We start from the raw sequence: 22,960 nt of genomic DNA, 5'->3' as shown, positions 1-22,960 counted from the left end.
CCCCCCCCGCCATCGCAGCATGGAGATGGGTTGGGGGGGGTGGGGAGGGTGGTTCGGCAGTGTTGGGCAGTGACAGGGATTTGGGCGAGAGGGAGCGGAGCCGGGGGCACCAAGTTTGATTCGCAGCCGGGGCCGAGCGGATTGGTGCGGCCGGCGGCGGGGAGGAGCGGGGGAGGGAGCCGGGAGAAGCAGTAGCAGCAGCAGCAGGAGGAGGAGGAGGGGGCGAGCCGGACTGTTTCAAATGGAGACCGGCGGCGGTGCCGCTGCCCGGGAAGGTGCCACCCCCGCGGGGGAGGTGTAGCTCGGTGACACCGGGGCAGGGAGGCGGCTCCGTCTGCTCTCCCTGCCGCTGGCCGTGTCTCGGCGCCTTCGGAGCCGGCGGCGGCGCGAGGAGCCCTGGGCGCGGGCGCTAACGGCCGGCGCTAACGGCCGGCGCGGGTTCGCGCCGTGGGCGCGGGGGGAGGGGCGCGCGCGAGGTCGCCCCGGCTCCGCCGCCTTCGCAGGCCGCGAGCGGAGCGGGCGCGGCGTGAGCTGGGCCGGGCGGCACCGGCTGGCGGCCGAGCGGGGTGAGGGGCGCCGCTTTTGAGACGTCGCCGCCAGCGAGGGCGCCGGCCCGCCCGAAAGGCAGCCCGGGGCTGGCAGCCGTTGACAGGGTGGCGGTMACTGGGGGTAGGTGCTGCGCACCTGTGAGGTGACTCCAGGCAGGAGTGCACGCCTCTGGCCTGCTTCTCCTCCCTAATTCTTTTTCTTTTCCTCCAGATGACAATTTTATTCTAATAAAGTTTATCTGCTCGCCCATAGGTGAAGTCTGTGGGGTCTTGAGACCTGCCAGTCGTCCAGTAAGAACTTGTCATGTTTGATAGGCGAGCATTTGCGTCGCTGCACACAAGTGGTAAAAAATAGATCTCTTCCCTTTGGATAGCTGTTAGACAGTATTAGAAATTATGATACCATTTAACAACACATTTTAGTTGACGTTTTAATTTTAGTGCAGGAGGATGCTTTTATGCCAGTCCCATTTGTGTGTTTTTCTTTTCTCTCTCTCTCTCTCTTTTTTTTTTCCCAGAGAAAGGTTTAACTGTGATTTGGAATAATTTCCTTTTTAAGCAGACGCTGTMTTTTAAATAAATCAGTAGCTACCCACACTTGCAAAAAACCTTCATAAAAGTTATGCCAAAATATGCTTGTTATGATCCTATTTCTAGAGGTTTCTCACACTCAGTGGGATATTGTTGAAACAGCAAGGGTTGTACGTTTTAGTGGCAAGCTTTTCCCTCTGGCTGCAGATACCACTCACTCCCTGCTTTTGAGCTATATTTAATACATATGTTTAAAATAAAATAATAATAATAAAAAAAGCCTTTCTCTTCACAGCTGCAGGTTTCCCTTCCAGCTTCTCTGGTTTCATTCCCAGTTCACAAAACATAATAAAAAACTTTGAGCGTTTGCTCAAATGTTTTCTCCATGTGGTTAKTGCTGCTTCTTTGTGCTCCTGTTTTCTGCTGGAGTTGACCACGCTGACAGCTTTCTGTAGACATCAACTCTAACGGGAGCAGGGGTGGTTAAATTATTTTGCAGAGCACAGTTTATCATTGCTCAGCGCTTTGGGTAGTCGCACGAGCATGGCTTGGAGATCAGTTGTTGTCACTGCTTTGGTTGTAAGGCCGTGCTGTGAGCTTGTCTTGYGCAGGTGTGTAAAGGGGTGAGTGGGAAGCGAGCCTCCCTGACAAGTGTCRGTGGATACACTCAACTTGTGCTCTTGCTTTGCCTTGGGAAATTGGGAATAGGTGTGCTGAAGGCAATGGAAGTACTCTGTGTGTGCGGAGACTCATGCCCTTAGGGGCAGAAACTTTTTTKTTTGTTTGTTTCAGGAGACTCTGAGGACTTTTTCTCCACGTTTAAAGTCTGTGGCTTTTTGTGCTGTGGCCTGTGCATGGTGTTGTATTTCATTTAAGATTAAAATACAAACTCTTCTATTTTGATGACTGGCAGTCAAAACTTTAATAGGTGATAAAGAGGAAAGCAGAAGCTTCTAGGTGAGTGTTAACAGTATAATTTATTTTTGAGGTAATTCTGTTTTTTCCCTCTGGACACCAAAGAAAAAATCACAGTGTTTTCTTGCCATCTCAGGTGTCAGTTGGTGAAGAGTAAAGTGGGGTCATAAACAAGCTAGCAAGAGTGTAGTAGTAGAAGCCAAGTGTCTTCCATCTACTATCCATTTGGTTAAGATTATGTTATACTTCCATTTGTGCAGAGAGTGTTTTGAAGTGATCTCTTGTGTACTGGAGATAATTAGATCTCAGTTTCATTGCAGTTAGTGAGTTACTTTCAGGAAAAGCCAGTTTTTCAGTTTGTCTTCAGGGGGTACATCTGTCATAATTCTGCTTTCTTCTCATTCTGTCTCTGCAGCTGTTCAGTGCAGTTTGTTACAGTGACACCCATTAACACTGTTACAGTTAATTGTCTGTCAGAATTTGAATTATAAACCCTTTTTACCCAGTCCTTYTACACAGTCCTTACAAATATGCTAGTATATAAAATCTTTGACCTGAGGATGTACATTTTTCTAATACAAGACTTAAAAAAAAAAAAAGAAAAAAGAAACTGATCCTGTTTAGCTATTACCATAACAAAGACTTTGACACACTTTGCATCTTTCTTTTCAACCATCTATCTGCTTGAGGTCAAATTCAGTGGAAAGAAGTATACTATGTTCTTCACTGTGTAGTGGTAGCATAAAAATGTTTTATAATGTGCTTTATATTGCACATGAGTATATATGTGTGCACAGGCCCATGMCATTTTTTTATGGGGTAATGGTTGGAGTTCTGCTCTGAGGAAGCTAGGAAAAAGGGTTCAGATTTTATTCGTTCATAATCTGGGCAACTCCTAGGACTTCAGTGCGTGAGGAAAAAGAAAAGTAAGAAGAAAGATTTTGACATTGATGGCTGATGTAATTTTTTTTACTTGTTGGTTCTTTGATTTTTTTCTCTTGCAGAGCTTGAAAATGAGAAGCTTGATAATACATATTGGTAAGCGGATTTGCCGTAGACTTTAAATGTGGAGAAAAAGTCCTCAGAGTCTCCTGAAACAAACAAACAAAAAAAAAAMRYKTYTSYSCCYMWRRGSRYRWGWSTCYSCGCGCGCGCGCGCGCGCACACACAGAGTACTTCCATTGCCTTCAGCACACCTATTCCCAATTTCCCAAGGCAAAGCAAGAGCACAAGTTGAGTGTATCCACCGACACTTGTCAGGGAGGCTCGCTTCCCCCCCGCCCCTTTACACACCTGCGCAAGACAAGCTCACAGCATGGCCTTAGGACCAAGGCAGTGACAACAGCTGATCTCCAAGCTATGCTCRTGCGACTACCCAAAGCGGATTTGCTGTGCTCTGTCACATTGCTGATTCTAACTTGTTGTAATGAGCCTACCAGCAATACTGGAGAGTAGGCAGAAACATCCATATTGCTAACTGTATCTAGTTTTTTATGTAGAGTTAGATATTTGTTGCTGACTTCTGTAAGGATATGATAGGAAAATCTAGATATTATTTTGAAATCTGACAGTGATTCTGGTAAACTAGTTATTTGCACAGCATTTTACAAATGCATCTTTAAAAGGGCTTATTGCTCTCTCCAAACTACAGGAGGCAGAAGAAACATTTTGGGCATTGTAATTTTTTTTTTAAATGATCTGAATAATATTTAGCAGTTGTAAAATACAAGTCCATAGTTACGTTTGTTCAAAGTGTGTAGTTAACCAGTGAATAAAGACCAGAGCTTAACTTCTGGAGCTAATGTGGCAACAAAGAAGACAGAAAAGCCACTGGTGACATGCTGCGTCTGTAAAGCGTAATGCCTTCAGCTGCTGGGGCAGCGCAGCAGAGCAGCAGCACTCGGTGCGCCCTTTACAGTCTCTGCCAGCMTTGCCAGCATGGCTCTGATGTAGCTAGCTGATTTGCTGTACTTGATGGCTAAAAAGTCATGGTCTCTGTCACATCTACATGATTTATTGCTGTGATTTGACTGTATGGAGTACTCCTAGGTGCTTTGTTCATGCTTGAAAATGAGTTGGTGCCACCAGCAGAGTCATGGCTGTTTCTATAAAACTGTGTTTGATTAAAGGTTGGCATTTGCCTGAGTCCACTTTCCCCCTTTCCCCCAATAAGTGTTGCAGTCCTCACTAGAGACAACTAGTTATCAGCATGCTGTGTGTTGGTTGGTCTGCCTGATTTTCTAACAGATGCTTTTGACATGGAAAAAAATCAAATCACCTTTCCAGAAAACGGAGCTGAAGCTTGGTACAAAAGTTAGGAAGATTCTCACGGGGTCGAACCTGGGCTCTCGGGCAGAGCCAAGCTTTGCCCCGCGGCCTGGGTGTGTGCCGCTGCACGTGATGCCAGAATGCTCCCGGGTTGTGTCACAGTGGGAGGCAGAAGTGGAAGGGGAGCGAAAGTTCTCACCCGAGGTTTCTTCTCGGGTATTCTGTGCTGCTTTGAACAGTAGCAGCTGCCTGAGTGTTGATACTAACCAACTTTTTGTGAGGTACCGTTGCTTATACCACTGCAACTGCTGGTTATTAGGAATTCATATGTGTAACTGAAACCTGATGGCACATTTGGCACGGCTGGCCAGCAGTCTTTGTTGGCCAGCATTTCAAATGTTGGGCTTACTTTGCGGTTGAACAGTATGTGGGCAAATGCTCATTTGGAGCTGGCATAACAGTTTGGGGAGAAACAGTAGTAGATGCTGTTTGTGATAGAAAATGTTAGGGGATGCTGGCTCGTTGCCTCAGAGAAATTGTCAATTTGTTAAGAGGGTTGGGAAGCATGGCATGTGTGGGTGCAGGGAATGTTTTGTGGACCCTTGTGGACTAAACAGCAGTTACAGGATTGCATGTGGTTGTGGGGAGTTGGTCTCAGTGACCAGGGTCTCTTCCTGCCCTGTAAATGTTGCAGGCTGAGTTGCATAGCTCTCACCTTTTCTCGGAATGAATATTAAAAGTTAGCTTTAACGTTTCACCCTTTTTATATAACTGTGCTTACATGTAAGTTCACTTTGCTTACATGCATAATGATCTTAGCCAATTTGTACTGTTAAACTGATTGTAGTGTAGTCAGTCTTGATGATAACTGCCTTTGCTTCTGAGCTAGGAAAGTTGACAGACTTTGTTCTGTTTCAGAATACATTTAATGAGATCTGAGGTGAATCAGATGTAGCATGTTGGCAACTGAGTATATTAAGTGTATGTCAAAATACAGGCAAGGGAAAAATAACAAAACTGAACATTCAGATGGAGAATTTTAAAGAAATTAAATATTGCAGGCACTTGAACCCCAGATTAGGAAAGAGAATGAGATAAGCAACTGTATTGAGAAGAAAAGTTTGATAGCTTTCTCATTTTGCCTTTTTTCAGTAGAGATACATCCTTATTTTTAGTTAAGGATGTCACAAGCAGGAATGAGTTATTATAGTTTGTTCTCTCTTGAAGATGAAAAAGCCGCTTGAATTAACAGGCAGAATGTGTAAGTACATGGTTGAACAGGGAAAGAGAACAAAAATWCTGCACCTTTTAAGCTGCACCTAACCATCACTATCAGTACCTTACATTTATTTTTAATACAGTTCTGTGTAACTTAAGGTAGTTAACAGAAACTGATAGTCTTTGACAGCATACTACAAAAATCAGAGGCACTGATGCCCTTAAGAGCAGCTGCATTTCAGTCACTGTGGTTATAATTGTCACTAGCTGTTCTAGTGTTATCCGTAAAATGTGTTTAAAACTATGGACATGAACATCTGGTGGGAACATTTTAAAATCATTTTAGAAGTTGAAACATGCTGTTTTATCACTCCTAATGATAAAACTTTTAGGGGGCTAATTGTACAAGGTTCGGGACTTGGTCTGAGCAGCCAAATGCTGCTTTTCCATCTGTGGTTTAGCTCTCTGTAAACTCAGATTTGGTTCAGAGATGGGAAAATGAGATCTCTGGACTTCAGCTGTTCTTTCACATGCATCTGCAGAAGAATTTCACATAAGCATCAAATCGGGTATTTCTTTAACATTACTCTTGAGGGCACAGGCTTTTTAGTGTGGCCAACTTCAGAAACCTGACTAGGGTGAAAAAGTGTATTAACTACCTTACCTGTTCTTCTGTACTCCAGGGAACTGGTTTCCATTTTGGCTTCTCTTATTTCCTAGAGAACTGGTGGAGGCTAGCTAACTAAACTTGAGTGCTTGAATTGGCAGATGTGAATACCATCTTCTCCTTTTAACAACAACAAACGAGAAGTTTATTTTGTTTTTTTGTAAGGTACGGTAGGAAAGAAGCTTCTGGGCTTTCCTTGTTTCATGAATTTACAGAAGTATGTCTAGGAGAAGATGAATTCAAAATACACTCTTCGGAAAGACGTGGAGGGGCAGAGTTTTGAATCAGTTTGCTTGTTCATCTTGAGCTTGTGGAGTGTAGTGGATCACAGTGTATGTATGTTGTCTTACTTTGCTTCTGCGTGCATTATGCTTTTCAGACTGTGTGGGAATGAATCAAGAAGTGAGGAGTATGACCAGGAGTGTGCAAGTTGTGTTTCTGAGATAACTTTGTTTTTCTTTATTTTCCTCCATATCCCYTTTACTTTGTTGATGAGAGATATTTCCATTTAAGTAAGTATGCTCTTTTATGTCTATATTGTTAATATTTCCTTCAGTTACAGGAACAGTTAGTGAACAGCTAGAAAAGATACCTTCAGGAATAGGTGTTTCTCCCCTTGGTTTAGGCCTTGTAGGAACTGGTCTGGTTTCCAGTTCTGTCATAACCCTGTTTTGAATCCGAGTGTTGTGTTTCTGTCTTTATAGGTGACTGTCAAAACTTGGCTCTGAAATGACTACATTTATACCAAATCTGAATTCAGATAAGAGTTGAGCTTGGTGTATATATTCATTTATTGGTGGCGTTTCTGTTTATCATACCCACAGAATTCTGGCTTACCTCAAAGCTGTTCCTTTGAAAACAACTTTCTTAGCTCTCTAAGGAGATTGTTGTTGATGATTCTTTATTCTCTGGTATCAGAAATTGTATTTGAGCTTTTGCTTTATGAAAGGTCGTGGTGAAGTAAACCATTCAGTTTCTTTCACCTTTAGTGAGCAAACATTTGCAGCTAAAAACTCTTAGATGTTTCAAAAGCAGCCATAGTCAATCCTACTCTGGAAAGTCAGTCTTTTTGAGAGGCCCCCCCCTAGTTTGCATATAAAGATTAAAAAGGATGAAATCTTCAAATGCAGAGGTTCTTATGACTATATGAAGTTCACTGGAAGCATGAAAGGAGTATTAGTTTCAGTTGCTTGTGATCTGCTAGTGATGATACAATGTAATCCTTCAAACAAAAACATGCTTATTCCTTTTCATATGAATCACTTAAGAGCAGATATTGTTCTTTTTTTATAGGGAATTGTGGCAGTCTTTGGTTGGGTTTTTCTTTTCCTCTTTGCCTTGGAAAWTAGTCTTCTAAGGGTTGAAAACATTAGCATCAGGTTTACTACAGCTGAGTCATGTTCTCATGAGCAAAATTGAAGTGGTTAACCATGAACTGAACGGGTCAATGAAAAGAGTTTGCTGAAAGGTTTCTAGGAAATCCCAATTCGCATGAAAATGAGGAGGTTAGATTTTCTGCACTAGCCCAGAAGCAAAAGTAATTTGGCATCTGATTTTTCAAATCTGCAGCCCACAGGCGTATAAGAGGGTTTTGTTGCTAACAGAACACCCAGCCTGTGTTGTCATCACAGTGGATAACATGGTAAGCAAAGATTCAGGGGATTTGATGTGTGATCTGGAGTCCTTGTCAGTTTAACTTACGGTGGACATGCCTTTCTGCTCTTGTCTTGTCATGTTCTTTCTGCTCTTTAACTTCTGCTTTTTAATGGCTTTTTACATGTAGATGCGCACTAGCATCTTACAACTTCCTTAAACTTTCTGAATTTGGTTTCATTCCACAAAGACTTCATGTGAGTATACCAACACCCTGTGAATAGCTGATGAAAAGATATGGAACTTTTCACCTTTACATCACTGGTTCTTGCCCAGTTGAACTCAACTTTGTTAGAAGTCATCAACTTTGGCAGCTTGGAGGAGCTTTTGTGTAGTCAATTGTTGGTCTGATTCCTTCAGAACAGCTTGTTTTAGGCAGGGCAGCAGCAATGTGCCTGTAGGAAGAAATGACTCTTGCTTCAGAGGTGGTGCCATCCAAAGCATGGATGCTGCATGTTTAGTTAATTTGGGAAAGCTTGCCTCGCTTCTACTGTTCTCCCCCACCCTTAGTAAGTGGAAGACTTCTATCTTTGATTTCATAATCTGGCACTTCGCACAGGAGTAAAATTGTTCCAAGAACGTATTAGCGAAAGTAAATATTTACAGAGGCACTAAAAATGTTTTTTTTATTCTAAATCTTGTGTCAGAGTGGGCAGRGGAAGTTAAGCGCATTTGCAGTAGTTACTTAGTCATTTTCAAGACCTTGGAGAGCACAACGTGCCATTGTTTTGGGGTGAGGGTGGTGGTGGTGGTGTCATGATACCCACCAATATTGTTTACACCTGCTTATACGATGACTGCCTAATTAAGCATCATTGAGATATTTACTGTTCATTTTTCAAATGCTATTTAAAGTTGTTTGTTTTCCTTTGTGTGCTGTAAATCCTTGAATGCCATCAGAAGCATGAGTTGATGACTGTGTATTATTATCTTGGGTTAAGTGCTGTCTCATTGCTTTGCAGGCCGCCTGCTGTTTCCCGTGGAGATCATGAAACGGCGTCGACTTGCTAGCAGCAGTGAGGATTCTGACGACAATGGCAGTAAGTGCTCCTTTGTTGCAGAGTGCRCTAGGTTATGAGTTTGAAACACGTTTTAATGCAGCGTTTTACATGACAGGCGTTTTGCACAGTGGTTGGACTGGTGGAAATTGGTGTCCTAAGGAGCCAGTTTTGAACTCACTTGCTCTGAATGCAGGTGAATGGTAGATTCAGGCTCCTCCAAGGCTTACTGTTGAGTGAACAGTGCTAGTTAATGTGATAAAACAAGAAAAATGTCTCTTTTTCCTTTTTTGTTGTAAAGAGTATCATTTATCATTACAAGGACTGAGTCCATGTGGAGAATATGCTGATGTTGTCCACAGCTCAGTATTTAATGGAAGTTGTGTTAGGATTTTAAATTTCCTTCAGTGTTTTCATACTGTCTTATGCAATGGAAAGGTATATTGTTTCAAACTTCATAAGAAAAGATTGACAGTGCTTAAAAATTGTTCTTTACTTTTGTTTGACAACTATCTTAGTTGAGGAGTAACATTCAACAATTTACAGTGATTAAGGAATTTGAATAGAAATTTAATTTCTCTTTGAACTTTCTCATTCTGTTCTGACATAACTAACACTGAGCTATATAAAATSTACCTCTTGTGTTTGGATTACAGGGAATTGATAGTCTTTCGTGTGAAAAGTAATAATAATAAAAAATGGCAGCATGGGAAATGTGCCAGGGTGTTTTATTTGCTCAAACAAGCAAGTTGATTGTACATGACAACAGTACAACTTGGCCAGTTGTCAGAGACATTTTTTTGTTTCTAATCTGATCTATATGCATGCATCTCTCCTGGAATAAAAGTTGTTGCATCAATTTAAAATGATACTGGGCCAAATCTGTTAGAATTTTGTTTGTTTGTTTTTTCTTTTCTTATTTTTTGCTACTTCAGTCTAGAATGTAATAGAAAATGATTGGGGACATTTTCCAGGTGCTTTTGAAGTCTTTACTCTGAGTATGTAGCTCCTGTGCTGTGTTGTGGCTCTTTGAAGGGCTTCACCTGTGACTCTAAAGTGCATCTGTGTTGCTCAAGTAGCTTGTACAGCTGAATCTCTGCCTCAAACCTTCCTTAGGAAACTGTTGCTGAAATAACAAGTGTGGTGAAAGGACTGGAAGAGGTGAGAACTAGCAAGTTGATTAGTTCTTCCAAGTAAGGGTTGAGTAGAAGCCATTCAAGATGTGTAAGATTTTGCCTGTGATTGAAGGAGTACCTGCAGTTGCGAGGCTTTGGAAGAAAAAACACAAACATAACCTGTCTTTCTGGGTTAGAATATTTATGTGGGGTTATAAAATTTGAAATTGGTGCATTTCCCCAAAGGTGAAGTGTACTATACTTTACTTCTTCCCCAGAAGAAGTAAAGGTGTGTTTCTAGTTGTAAAATATGCAAGTAGCAGCAAATGCAATGTCTTTCATTTGAATTTTACTTTACCATTTTCTCACTCCCTCTTCCATAGCTTTATATAATAGTGTTTCATTTTGATAACGGTCCTTCACTTTTTTTTTTTTTTTAATGTTTTTTTTTTTTTTTTTTTGGTCCCTTCATATGCCTTGTGTTAGAGACTTGTAATAAAGTATGAAGCAGATAATTTTAGAATTAAGCTTTCAAAATACATATAGTTGACTGATCTGTTGCTAGTTATAGTATTTGTTTGTAATATAATTTGACATATAACTGTCTGTAGAAGAGGTGTTGATTTTCTGAAACTGTGTTTTTTTTCTGTTCTTACATCAAGATCTAAGGAAATGAACTAGAAAAAAAATCTTTTTTTTTTTTTGATCCCTGTAATTGAAAGCAAGGGAATAATTATTTATTTATTAGTAACCATGAAGTTTATAATAATTTGATTAACAAATCCAAATAACTCTTTGTTGAATAAATTAAATAGCAAAACTCCAGTGAAATTCTAAGAGTGTTATTTGTAATATACATTACTTTCCTTTCACTACATTTTTTCCCCCCCTTTGGCTTAACTCCCCTTTTTACCTTTTATTGTGAAATTATTGTGCAAACTCAGATACAGGTCCCTGCATATTCATTATATGCAGAATGTTCAAAAAGATCAAGGGTTAATAATCAGAAGGTGTGATAATGTTTCATGTGGTGTCAGCATCTCCAAGGCTTTTTTGTCACTCACTCTTCCATGAGAACGGTGTCTGACAGTCAGGCCCTTTCCCTCCACTCCTCTCATGTTAGATTTCCCCCCCCCCCACCCCCCAATATACCAGTAGCTCTTTACAACTGTGTTTGAACTTCAAGGCTCTCCCCTCATAAAGATTTCATCTTCCTTTAGTCTTATCTTGTCTTTGGTGGTTACTGGTTACTCTCACTCTGTTAATTTCTGTATAGAGATCTGTAATTGTTCTCTCAATAATGTCTCTGATTCACTGTGCTGATACTAGTGTTACACAGGGTAACCAAATTCTATTGCCAAAAAAAAACACCAAAGGTGAAGATCTCAGTGAATTTCTGGCCTCCTTATTGAAGCTTTTAAGTTTTTTCTAGCTATTTTTCCCTCTCAGAGATTCCCAGAGGCAGAAGACAATTAAATAGACTATTTTGAGCACTGCAGACAGCTGCCTTCTAATTGAAAAGTTGAAATTTTAATCAACACTTAGTTGAAATCCTCTTGCCAAACATCTGCTTCCCTTCAGTCAGTCCTACCTCCTGACCCTCCAGTCTGCTGCTTGCATTCCTGTCATGCTGAACTCTGTAGTCCTTCAGCTAAGAGCGCGCTGCCGCTCTCCCTCATCTCGAAGGTAAGCATTGGGCTTGCCAACTGCTGGGTTCCTTCAGTTCTGAAGTTGAGGTTTTCCTACTACGTCTTGATATGTCTGTGTGATCAGGCATCTTAGGTTTATCATGAGTGTCACTGGATATAGTGTTGAAGTGACCTGAACCATGATGGATTTTTGGGGTGGACTCTACTATGTGCATTAGTGCTGCCTGGAAAATACTTTGACATGAAGAAATAGGCTTTTTTATTTTACTGAGCTTAAACCTGAACATTTATCAGGTAATWATAATGATGCTACTAATACTGAAATAGATCTACAAAAATATATTTATGAAATTGTTTTTTCTTAGGTGACTTACTAAATTAGTTTCCTTGTTAGTCACAAGGTGATACAAAGACAAACCCCAAACACTGAAACTGAAGACATCAGCTTATCCATAGTCCCTAAGAAGAAGAAGAAGAAGGTACTCCCCTTTGCGAGATAAAAGCAGGGAGAATTGTTTCAATTTAGGGGTGAAATACATCAAATATAAGGAGGCTTGAGATGGCTGCAGCCCTACGGGACATAATTGTATTGACTTGTATAAGATACTTTATTGAGGGTGGATGTATGTTGTTGAAAGTAAGTTAAAGCTTTGCCGCTTGAAGTGAGAACTCTCATTTTTCTGATCCATCAGAGGACGAAGTCCTCTGACTTGATTCTTACCGAAAGCTAATTGCAAACTTCTTGCCCCCCGAAACGTTACCTTCTCTCCTGCAGCCTAACTGCTGCAGATTGTTCGGCTCTATCTCTGTAAGATCAGACTTCTAAATCCGAGTCAGATCTCTAAATCATCAGTCATAATGCCAAAATAGCTTATTTGAAGCAGTGAGTGAGAAGTGCCAGTAGAGTTGTGCACAGCAGTACTGCAGCCRGTCCCTAGATATCTGAGTATTTTCTCAGATGTTTCAGTTTCTGAAATTATAGATCACTTTTGAACATTTTATCCATAAAATATTATTGAATGAAAAATGGCTACAGGCATAGTTCTGAATTTTGAACTTCTATCTAAATACAGAGAGTACTGGGAGAGGCTTGGGTGCCAATAATCCTGGCACCTCGAAGTAATCCTTTTTTTTTGTCATCTGGCAGCTGGTTAGTTTCCAGGTTGTGTATTAGAGCAACTGTAATAGACATTAATATTAGCCAGGGCCTTTATAAAAAGCTTTATAATGTATGTGACATCTTGAAAATCTGTATTAAGTAAATTAGTAATGTTTACCTCARACTCAATTATGTCCTTGTTATCTGCATGGCTGGCCAGGTCTTTGATACTTTTGGAGCCATTTTTGTTACTTTGTATTTCAACTTGCTTCTCCATTGCAAAACTCCTCTTCGTGGTTCCAGGTCTTATTCCAATTAAGTATTAGATCTGAAGCCTTTTTTTCTGTTCAGTGTTTCACCTGACTTTGTAGCTTCATTGGTCTGCAAGTCTGCAGAGGTAGTTCGTGGTGAATATACTTTTTGCTCTTTTTCCTGGTCAGATGAAGTTTTGTGCTAGTTTCCATTTACAGTTTGGGTGTGTTCCTTTTTCACAGAATTGCTTGGACACTCAGAAAGATGGCATTTGAGATGGCCTCAGACAGTTGTCCTGTGGGGAGCTTGGGTGAAATGCAGGCCGCCTTTGGTGCCAGTGCTAGTTTGAGCCCTGTTCTCAGTGAGCAAGGAATTCAGAGCATCRTTTTTTCACACTTACTTGCTCCCACAGTGCCTCTTCATTTATTCTTGAAGGGCTTGTCGATTCATCATGCTCTTTCTTCCAGAGTGTCTGAAAGAAGAGCTGAAGACACTTGCAGATGAAAAATACTTCTAGACTTAACAAGGTTTACTATTGCTTCTGAGAAATGAAATATTTAATGCTTACAGATTATGGAGTATAGTTCTGTAATTTAGATGGACCCTTATTCTACTGTTGCTAAACAAATGCTATTTTAAAGGTAAACATCTTTTGGCAATATGCATTGCTTTGACTGAATGAGATAGGTCTCTAGATTTATAACGTGCTTTTCATCCTAGTGAATTCCCAGTGTTTGAGATGCTTCTCAAGAGTTTTTTTTGACAAAGGTTGCCAAGTACATAAACCTAGGTATGTACATCATCTACCCTGGACTTGCAGCCACTGCTGGCCTGAAGTGTGACAATTACTTACCAGTGCATGTAACCTTGTGATAGCCCTTCATGAAAAGGAAGCGAAGAACATATTGTGGGTTTTGTTTGTTTGTTTTTCCTCAGTTGAAGTGACTGGGAGATGAAGGATGGCTTTTGTACAGCAGAGTATAATGTACAGTACTAGAGTTTTGACAGAGCAGCGAGTTCAGCAGTCACTTCCGCACTTCTGAAAGAGGATTATGGGATCTGAAACATTGACAAATGGTCAGAACTTGAACCTTACTGATGGTTAGGCTCACTGGGGCAGGGAGGGAGCTTTTGGTGAAGCATCTGTTATTCTTTTGAGCATGCTGAAAGAGTAGTTCAAAAGATATATTTGGGCTGCTAGGATATTGCATCTGAGGAAGAAACATGATATAGTCATCACCTTTTCGGACAGATGCATTTTTCTTTACAAGACTCCTGATATCGAGAGTAGCTAACTCCACTTGAAGTTTAAGACCTGACAGCCTTGTGGGTTGTTTGCCTGTGAATGCTGGCTTGGGAGATGCTCAGATAAACTTTGATAATCTGTGCTGAAGCTTGCAATAAAACTTAGTACGCTGTTATGCTAGAGCAAAGCTCTAATAGGAAGCCTTGGGCTAGGGAGCTGGAATGACACTTGTGTCTTGTGATGCTAAGTGAGATGGGTCTAGAAATTCCTCACTGATAGAGGAATGGTGCATGGCTGTGTGTGGTCACATTTGCATTCTGTGAAACTCAAATCTATGCTGCTGACAGAGGAGGGACAGCAGGGAACTTGTATTGAGCTGCTGCGGCAGGGGCCTGCAAGGACGGCTCATGACATGTGTCAGATACAGAGGAACTGTGCAATGTTGTTGTAAAGCGCTGCAGCRATCGGAGGGATCCATGCATTGTTCAGCAGGGGGAATGGGGTAGCTGTCAAGTGACACTTTTAATTTTTGAGTAGTGTCGATGTTGACGAAATAAAAGGCAGTTGCTTTTTCTGTTTTGATCTGGAATGAGATTATTGCATTATAATACACTATTATATAAAGGTAAAGAAGAGATAGATTGACAAATTTTGCACAAACCTTCCAGCAACAGTGACATGAGAAGGGGAAGTTGGAAACCAAGCTGTAGATTGTGTTTGCATACTTGCAGCTTTCTCTGTGATAAGGCCTGAAGATCTGTGCACAGACAGCTCTTTTTATACCCAGCATAATGGAAAACTGCCTTTAGAGTACTTTTTTTTTCCCTTCCCTTTCCCTTCTGTTTCCTTTTTGCTGGAATTTAGGTCTAGACACGTGGAGTTATGTCTAAGTGACATGAGCCTGACTGCAGAGATGTAGGCCGGGGAGACTCGAAGCATCTATGTTTTCTCCTCAGGCTGCAGATCTTTCTGACAGGTGTTAGCAGCACCTAGTTTGCCTCAGAGTGGGCTGAGGAAGAGTATGGGCATCTGGAAATGCCAGTGTTGGGCAGAAACAGCAGCCAGGCATAATCCATGTCAGAGATGTTTTTTCCTGCCATGCTGTCCGGTGCAACGGTGTCGCAGGAGTGTATTTACAATGGGAGAAAAGCCTTCCAGTGCCCACTGATCTGAGGCGTTGAAGTGCTCGAAGGCTGTAGCAGCAGGTAGTTCTCCAGGGACACAGCTGGATGCCTTGCAGGTGGCTTTACAACAGCCTTCTGCATGATACATAATAACTGAGCCTTTTCTGCTCCTGCTGTGTACTGTGTTGGTTGTTGTTATATGAGGGCTTGAATTGCTTTATTGGTCCCAAGGAATTTTCTGTTTTGATGGTCTTTTTTTGAATCAAAACATGTTTTTTGACGGATCGTTTAACAAATTGATACAGTTAGGTTTTAGATTAGGTTTCTTCCTTTTGGGACACATTTTTCCACAAATACAGAAAAAGAATTCTCATTCCTTGACTGTTTTCTTTTATTATCAGGAGGTGTATATATTATATACACCTTTTGGTGACATTATAAAAACCCAGTGTTTATATAACAAGGTTTATGTAACAGTCTAGRGGAACAGAAAGTTTTCCTGCTTGGGACTTAACGGTCTTCTTTTTAGTACCAGTAGTGTGTTAGAGCTTTGTCTCTCTTGGCAAGAGATTGCAAAGTTATTGTGAATCATGCCCAGTTAGTTGTTTGGGGTTTTTTTGCTTTTTGTTTTTAAGTGGATAAATGTGAAAGGAAAACCAAGACCTGTAGTAAACCTCTGATTCTTCTCCTTTTGCTCTCAGTGAGGTATTTCTCATGTATTCTGTGTGAGCTGTTCAAAAAAAAATCATCAGAAGCATATATGAACACCTAGGACATCCAGAAGGGTTTTAAATGGAAGAATCAGGATGGTCCTGGTGTATGCCAACTGGAGCAATGATGCCAGCTATGTTCATCCTTTCCTTGCACGATCATGTAGAAGGGTTGTCACTTAATATCTTTTGTATCTGATTTCTAATAATGATAGGCTTGTTGTTTTGGATTCCCTCCCCCTCYCCCGGAACTCTGTATTTTTCATATTTGCTGTTATTCACATGTTTTTTTGTGAGTATATCCTAACATCTCAGAAATCTTCCACAGAACTAACTTCCCCCATGAGGTAAAATATTATCTTAGGAATGTTTCGTATCTTCAAAATCCYGGTAATTCAGACTTCTGTTGTCTTTTTTTTTTGTTGTTGTTATTATTTTACCAAAACTCTATGTCTTGATCATTAGTGGTTTTTCTAATTCTGRTGATCCTTGTCTGGATTGGATTAAGGCTGTTTTTCTGAAGGCTATTGGTGAACATAGTCATTTCAGATAGTTAATATAAGGGAATAATTGTACTGAAAAAAACCTGCAATATTTCTAAAATAGTCTATTAGGTTCATGTGCTTTTATAACACAGAAGAACTATTTTGGATCCTGTGTTTGTTCTGACCACAGCATATTGTTTCTTCAGTATACTCCATGAACTATTCTTCTTACTTCATGTGTTTAGACATAAAAACCGGATCATTTTTAACTGAAATAACTGTAATTGTCTGTGAACTCTTTTTTTCAGTGAGGTCCCTTCTCTGGATTTAATACCAAAATACGGAAATAATGCTTTAAAGATACATCACATCCTTCATTTTCCTTCTGCGCTTCTATTGGTATACTCAGAGTGAGTGGATTGCCTGTTAGTGAAAGAAACTTGGGATAATTTAGTGACCTGGTCTTGGCACTGTTGAAGGCAGTGATACTTTGCTGTTGAGTTTTGTGAAAGAGCTGAAGCTCCTCTTTGAGATTATAGAAGTAGTTAAATTTAATATCATTATGGGCTGCGTATTGTAGTATCGTTTGGCTGGCTCCTTTAATTTCTTGCACTTTTGTGTCTTAAGTGGTGGGTATTTGAATCTGTGAATATGTGCTTTATAGTTGGACTTTGTTTATTCAATGAGTAAATGTTTTCCATACTGAAGTGAAGCCCTTGCCAAAGGTCACCTGTTAGCTACAGTTACAGATCTTTTAGTAGTAAAATCTTTAGGTAGTAAAATCTCAGTCCCATGAGAAATTCTTCCACCTTTTTCTCACAGTATTATGTACAGCCACGTTACATTGCCCAGAGAAATACAAGTCTCTTTAATAACTTATTAAAAACATTTTCACTGTCCATTCACCAGCACTATGTGTAAGGAAACAACTATTATAAAACTATACAAGGAACTCTTTCTTCCATCTGTCATTGTAAGAAGTTATTTGACATGGAAAAATACTCATATACTCTGAAGAAGGCTGTCCGTGTTTGAGTTGTCCCTTCCATATGAACACACTGTATACTGAGATTTTGTATAGCCCTTAATAAAGCAATGTAGACTGTGCAGATTCTGTAGTTTAGGAAGTGATAAGATTTAATTCTTCGTGTTGCATGAAGGGATTAACTAATTCAGTGGCCTAGCCTTAATGTCCCCGTACTGTATCCATAATCAGAAGTATTAAGATGCTGTGTTGACATGTAGCATCTGCAGATAACAGAGTATAGAAATGGAGAGAAAAGATAAGGTAAGGACTGTTTCGCTCTGCACATTTATAACTTCTCTATGGTATGAGAGAGACCTGGAAATCCATCTTCTAGTACCTACTTTGGGGAAAAAAATGCACCCTAAAATAAGCTTGCTTATTGTCATCCTCCTGTTTGTGGTAAGTTGTCACCAGAGCCGAAGTAAAGCGCACAGATAAATACGCAGAAGTACACCATACTGTCACAGCTCTAATTTTACCAGACACATGCATTACTTAGAGCAACTATATTAAAGCCTCCAAAGTCACCAGCTCTGCTCTCAGAGAAACTTCAGAATCAAACAACTCTCTGCTAACACAGCATGTCGTTCTGCATCCACACCTGGTTTGCAGCCCCCTCCCTGAGCATATGTACGCTGAACAGTCAGAGCCACAAATGAATGAGAAATTTCAAAGGGTCTGAATTGCCAGTGTCTAACGAGATGATGCCAGTGTCTAATGAGATGAATACCTCAGTAGCAGATAGTTGGTCAGATACCAATGTCTGGCAGATGGAAAAAAGTGTCAGAACCCCAAAGAACTGAATACTGGTCTGTGCGGGTATTTGTGTGKTGTGTGTCTTACAGTGAGTCTGTTGATTAAAGTCACACCTGCTTGAATGTTAAAATACTAATATATAAATTGCCAGAATACAAGAAAAATCTGCTGTGCTTTTCCTGTTAGGAATTTTAGTTGTACATCTCTGATACTTTTTCAGTTGATTTCATTTATTTTCTTCTTAAGTGCTTTTTGCATGGAATCTGGGATAGGTTGACAGGYGCCTCAGAAATAGGAATTTGTGGTGCTGCTTGTGGTTATTTTTCTTGTCAGTTTTCAAGAGAACATTTAAATATGTTAGTTGTTTGATAGTCTTGGGATCTGGCTTTTCACACAGTTTAATAAACTGTAATCAGCCAATTTCTGTGCTTTTTCTTGTCTGCAGAAAATTGTAATTCTAAAATAAAGRGACTTAGGGAAAGTGTCCATGACTATTTTTTTTTAATCTTTCAAAAAATCCAGCTTTCATGTTAAAACACTATTATTTCTTTAAAATTATCTTTTTTGTATTCTTACCTCAGAAGACAAGATTTCTAGCTTGTTGCYGCGTACCTTTCTCCAGCTTGGGACCATCATGCATGTTGTGTTTAATGTTCATTGCACTGTTAAAGAGTGGTTTTTAATGGGGCGTATTCCTCAATGTATTACTAACTGAAGAGAGAAGACACTGTGCAACATAATGAATTCTTCTAATGACTGGTTACTCAGTGGTATCTTTCAAGTGAAAGTCATATGCAGTCACTTTTCTTTTAAAATCACAAAACTCATTTTACAGAGGACTGTCCCATCCCTTGCAAAGAGTCTGGTTTTGAACAGCTGACACTGTTATGCTTGCTGACCTTGGAGAGGAGAGTGGAGTGGAGAGTCCTCATCTCTCCACTCCATAACTATTATTTGTTGACTTCTTTTTTGTTACTGCTATGTAGTTGGCACTGGAAAATACCTGCCATACATGTAAGTCTTACTGAAGTAAGCTGAGTTGATTTGCACAAGTGTAATATAAGCAAGTTTGAGTGTGGGTTACATACCGGTGTCAAAGCATGACCTTGTCAGCGGAATGTAATGTTCCTTCTTTCTTTCTTTTYTTTTTTTTTTTTTTTAATTTCTTTGCTCCTATTAAAATATTTTTAAAAGCTGACAGAGACTCTGTCAAAAAGTTTCAAGGCAAAAAGACATAATTTGTTTGGAATGTAATGAAAGAATAATTTTATAGACCAAAAATAGCGTAACCAAACTGAGAGATTTCCTTACAGGGAACAGCAGGTTTTTTTGTAGGGGCTGTACTGGGTGAGCATAGCATTTTGCTTTATTCTGAAAAGGCTTGGTCTAGTAGAAAATGGGTAGCCGACAGAGATAAGATATTAGGTATGTTAGCTTCAAAGATTAAATCTCAGACTATCAGCAGACTTCCTGATCAGTTATTAATCTGTAGAAAGTGGCTTTTTGCTTCTCAGAGAGAAGGATGTTATGATGTAGTTTTGCCCAAATGCTGGGGTGGAAATGGTGGTAAGTATAGCACAGCCAACACATATACTAATAGAAAATTATAAAGGAAACAAAAACAAAAAAGTGATCATAGAAGTGACTGAGGAACTTCTTTTTTCCTTTTTCTTCTTTTCTGGTTCATTTTTAAAGAGCCTTTCTGAGGTTTATCATAAAAGCTTGACTGACTTACCTTACTCATATAGTCCCGCTGAAGCCAGTTAGCCTACTTGGGTAAGTTGGGAGAGAAAGACCTTTGCTTACAGATGGCAGCAGTGTCTCTTCAAATGATCGTTTCTGTGTCCTAGGTTTGTCTACATGGTCCCAGCATTCAAGATCTCGACATCGGATGACTTCGTGTTCCAGACATGAAGATCGAAAACCCTCTGAGGTATTTCTGCAATTAGATTTGCATTTGGTTGCATCTGTCTAATGCAGAGCACATACATGGTTTGGTAATGGATCCATTTCTTCTGAAGTACATTTTCTTTTCAACTCCATCATAGCTGGCACCTGCCCCCYGTTTACTTCTGGCCTGGAGATCAGGGAGTTCAGCTGTTGACGTGGCCACTGCCAGCACCAGTTTTTAGCTGTGAATTTTTGGCTTAGTCTGACACACGTCCAACATAGCTTGGAGTATGTCTTCTAGGCTTTTAGGTGCTGGGGTTTATTTGTAGCTTGATTAGTGCAGAGTGAAAATTTGTTAGATGCATTCATTTCATAGCTGTCAGTGAGCCTCAGTAGGTGATCTTTGTTAACATGCTTATCAAATCAGAAATTTGCTTCCTGACAGTTCTGTCTCAGGTAGTACTTTGAGGAAAACATATCAAGGGATATGTAAATCATTTTGAACTTTCCAGGGTGGATCAGCTGTTAGTAACACATGAATGCCATCCAGTTCTTTGGAGATACTCATACTGAATCTTTGTATCTTCAGGCGAATATTGGACTCCAGATTCTTCAGAGGCTGCAAAGAAAGCATTAGCTTTGGGAGGCAGAATTTCTTGGGCTTAGCCAGAACATGTACTCCTGATGCATTAGTGAGTGGTTGGTGCTGAGAAAAAACATGCTTTGCTAATCTCCCTGATGACAGTGTACCTAAGTCCTGGAGAAGAGTTCTTGTGAGAAGAATCCCATTTGTTGCTCAATCTGTTAGAACTTCAACTGGAGAAGTTACTAGTGGTGGTTTTTCAATATTTTTTTTTGATTGTTGGCTCTTAAGGATTTTTTTGTGAATGTGCAAACCTATGTTGAATTTATTCTTGGTGATAGGCTTGCTTTCCTTAGTTATCTTTTGCATGTTCCTTAGAAGTAGCCCCTAGACCCATTTTGAAATCTACCTCATGAAATGCTATCAAGACATAATCAGAGATAGTTATGAATCTTGGTATTACCTGTCTTCATGTGTTTCTRTTTTCTCATCTTCCTTTCTTTTCATTTGTTGGCAATATTTCTTGACAGATCTGTGCTGCTCTCTCTATTTGTCTTCTGAACCTGGAGGGACTTTTCCTATACTTCCTTCTAGGTCTGGTCCACAGTCATTTCCCTCCTCTGTCCCTCCTGCTTGCCACAGCACACTATTCTGCTGATAAGTGTGCTGGCAGAAAAGTGACACTTGCTAAACTCCTTGGGTGAAACCCTAGCTTCACTGAAGTTGGTGGCAAAATTCCCATTGACTTTAGTGTGGCCAGGATTTCACCCCTTCACTTAAGTGCTTTGTACTTTGGAGAGCCAGCAGTTTTGTAAGCTCCTCTTTGCTCCCGGCAGTCTGATTGCATCAGAAATTAGAGCAGAAAGAATGGTGTCACAAGGCCACTGGCTTCCAAAGGAGTTTCTTAGCTGTCAGGTGTTGTGTTAGCTTCTCTTCTTCTGTGAGAGTTTTGTAACAAATTTATTTGAGAGCCTGAGTTACTGTGGCTCTCAGACTGAGCAAGTTTTACATCCTATTTTATATTTTAAGTTTTGTTTTCATTTGACACTTGGCTGCTTTAATTCAAATCACTTAGAAGTGCAGAATCCCTTGGCCAGCTGTGCTTGTTTATTTTGTGAGCCAGTTTGCTTTGGGGATTATTCTTCACTTCCTGATTGCAGCCTCACAAGGCTTGTAATTGGATTGTTTAAAAGGTTTTCATTATATTTCATTACCTGTACTCACTCTTTCCTTCATACTGTGATACTATTCTTTATTTTTTTAAGGGTGGCAATTTTTTGACAGGTGTTAATGTAAGAAAAGAGTCATGTCTTGATGCTACTTTTTCGGATAAACCCAGTGTTGAAACAGAAACATACTGAGACAGAAGTGGGGAGTATGTGTGTTTTGGGAGGGAGGAAAGGCTTCAAGATGTGCTATTTGGAAAGCCAAATCACACTTTGACATAAAAAAGTGTAATTAACCATCAAATTCATTGTTTCTCTAAAATATTTTCCCCAAATCATAGATAATCTATTGAAATTTCAAGTGTATTAATAGTACATGACAAATTGCTGTCCTTGAGAGGCCTGCCCAGTTAGCACGCTATATGGATCTGGTTCTTCCTCAGCCATATGCAACAGCTGGCTAAAAGCAATCTAGGACAGCCAGTATGGATATTGGTTTGGGGCTGGTTGGGGGAGTAGGAGGTTGTGACACTTTGCTCTAGTAGCAGCATTTGGAGAGTCTGGGAGCACTTCCCTGATAATCTGCCTTTTCATTTGTAACTTGCAATGCAGAGCTGCATAGGTGCTGACTCTGTCTGCCATAAACTAGGAAGTCTGCAGGGGAACTTTCCTTAGGATGTTGCTTTTATTCTTGCTCTGATGGTGTTTAYTTTTTGTCACCTGATTGCTTTTTAATTCTTTCCTGTGGATGTGGCATTGAGTAGTTAGTATTTGCAAGGAGTTGCAAAGATGAGGAGTGCTGAGTGCTTTTGCTAAGTTCTCTACAGCAGCCTTGCCTTACAGGGAGAATGGGTGGGGAGAGCTGGAAGACGTGTAGACAAGTACAGGCTTGTAGTTTTTATGCCTATGATATCACCCTCTGCTTTCTGCAGTGCTGACAGGCAGTGGCAAACCAGGCTGAAGCTGCCGCAACTGCAGCACAGCATGCCCCTACGAGAGTGAATCCATTTTTATTTCTTTCTATGGCTTGTTGAAGACAGCATCACTGCTTGTTAATGAC

At 40.3% G+C, this 22,960-nt stretch overlaps 1 protein-coding gene across 6 annotated transcripts in view; it reads left to right on the top strand.

Annotated features, from left to right (window-relative positions):
• The window catches only part of JADE1 (jade family PHD finger 1), a 47,639-nt gene that overhangs the window by 2,436 nt on the left and 22,243 nt on the right, over positions 1–22,960 (top strand). For 5 of the 6 annotated variants that reach the window (XM_085318029.1, XM_085318038.1, XM_085318047.1 and 2 more), the window contains exons 2-3: positions 8,763–8,840; positions 20,112–20,194. In XM_085318029.1, the coding sequence (XP_085174155.1) occupies positions 8,789–8,840; positions 20,112–20,194 (135 nt within the window). In that variant the 5' untranslated portion in view covers positions 8,763–8,788. Of the gene's footprint in view, positions 1–8,139; positions 8,310–8,762; positions 8,841–20,111; positions 20,195–22,960 lie in introns of those variants that run through there. The other variant, XM_085318018.1, reaches the window with a different exon arrangement.

The sequence above is a fragment of the Rhea americana genome, unplaced genomic scaffold (genome assembly GCF_003343005.1).
Source record: "Rhea americana isolate MKP2758 unplaced genomic scaffold, rheAme1 scaffold_116, whole genome shotgun sequence".
Taxonomy (NCBI): Eukaryota; Metazoa; Chordata; class Aves; order Rheiformes; family Rheidae; genus Rhea; species Rhea americana.
Note: the sequence above shows the minus strand (reverse complement) of the source record. Positions and strands in the feature narration are given on the sequence as shown.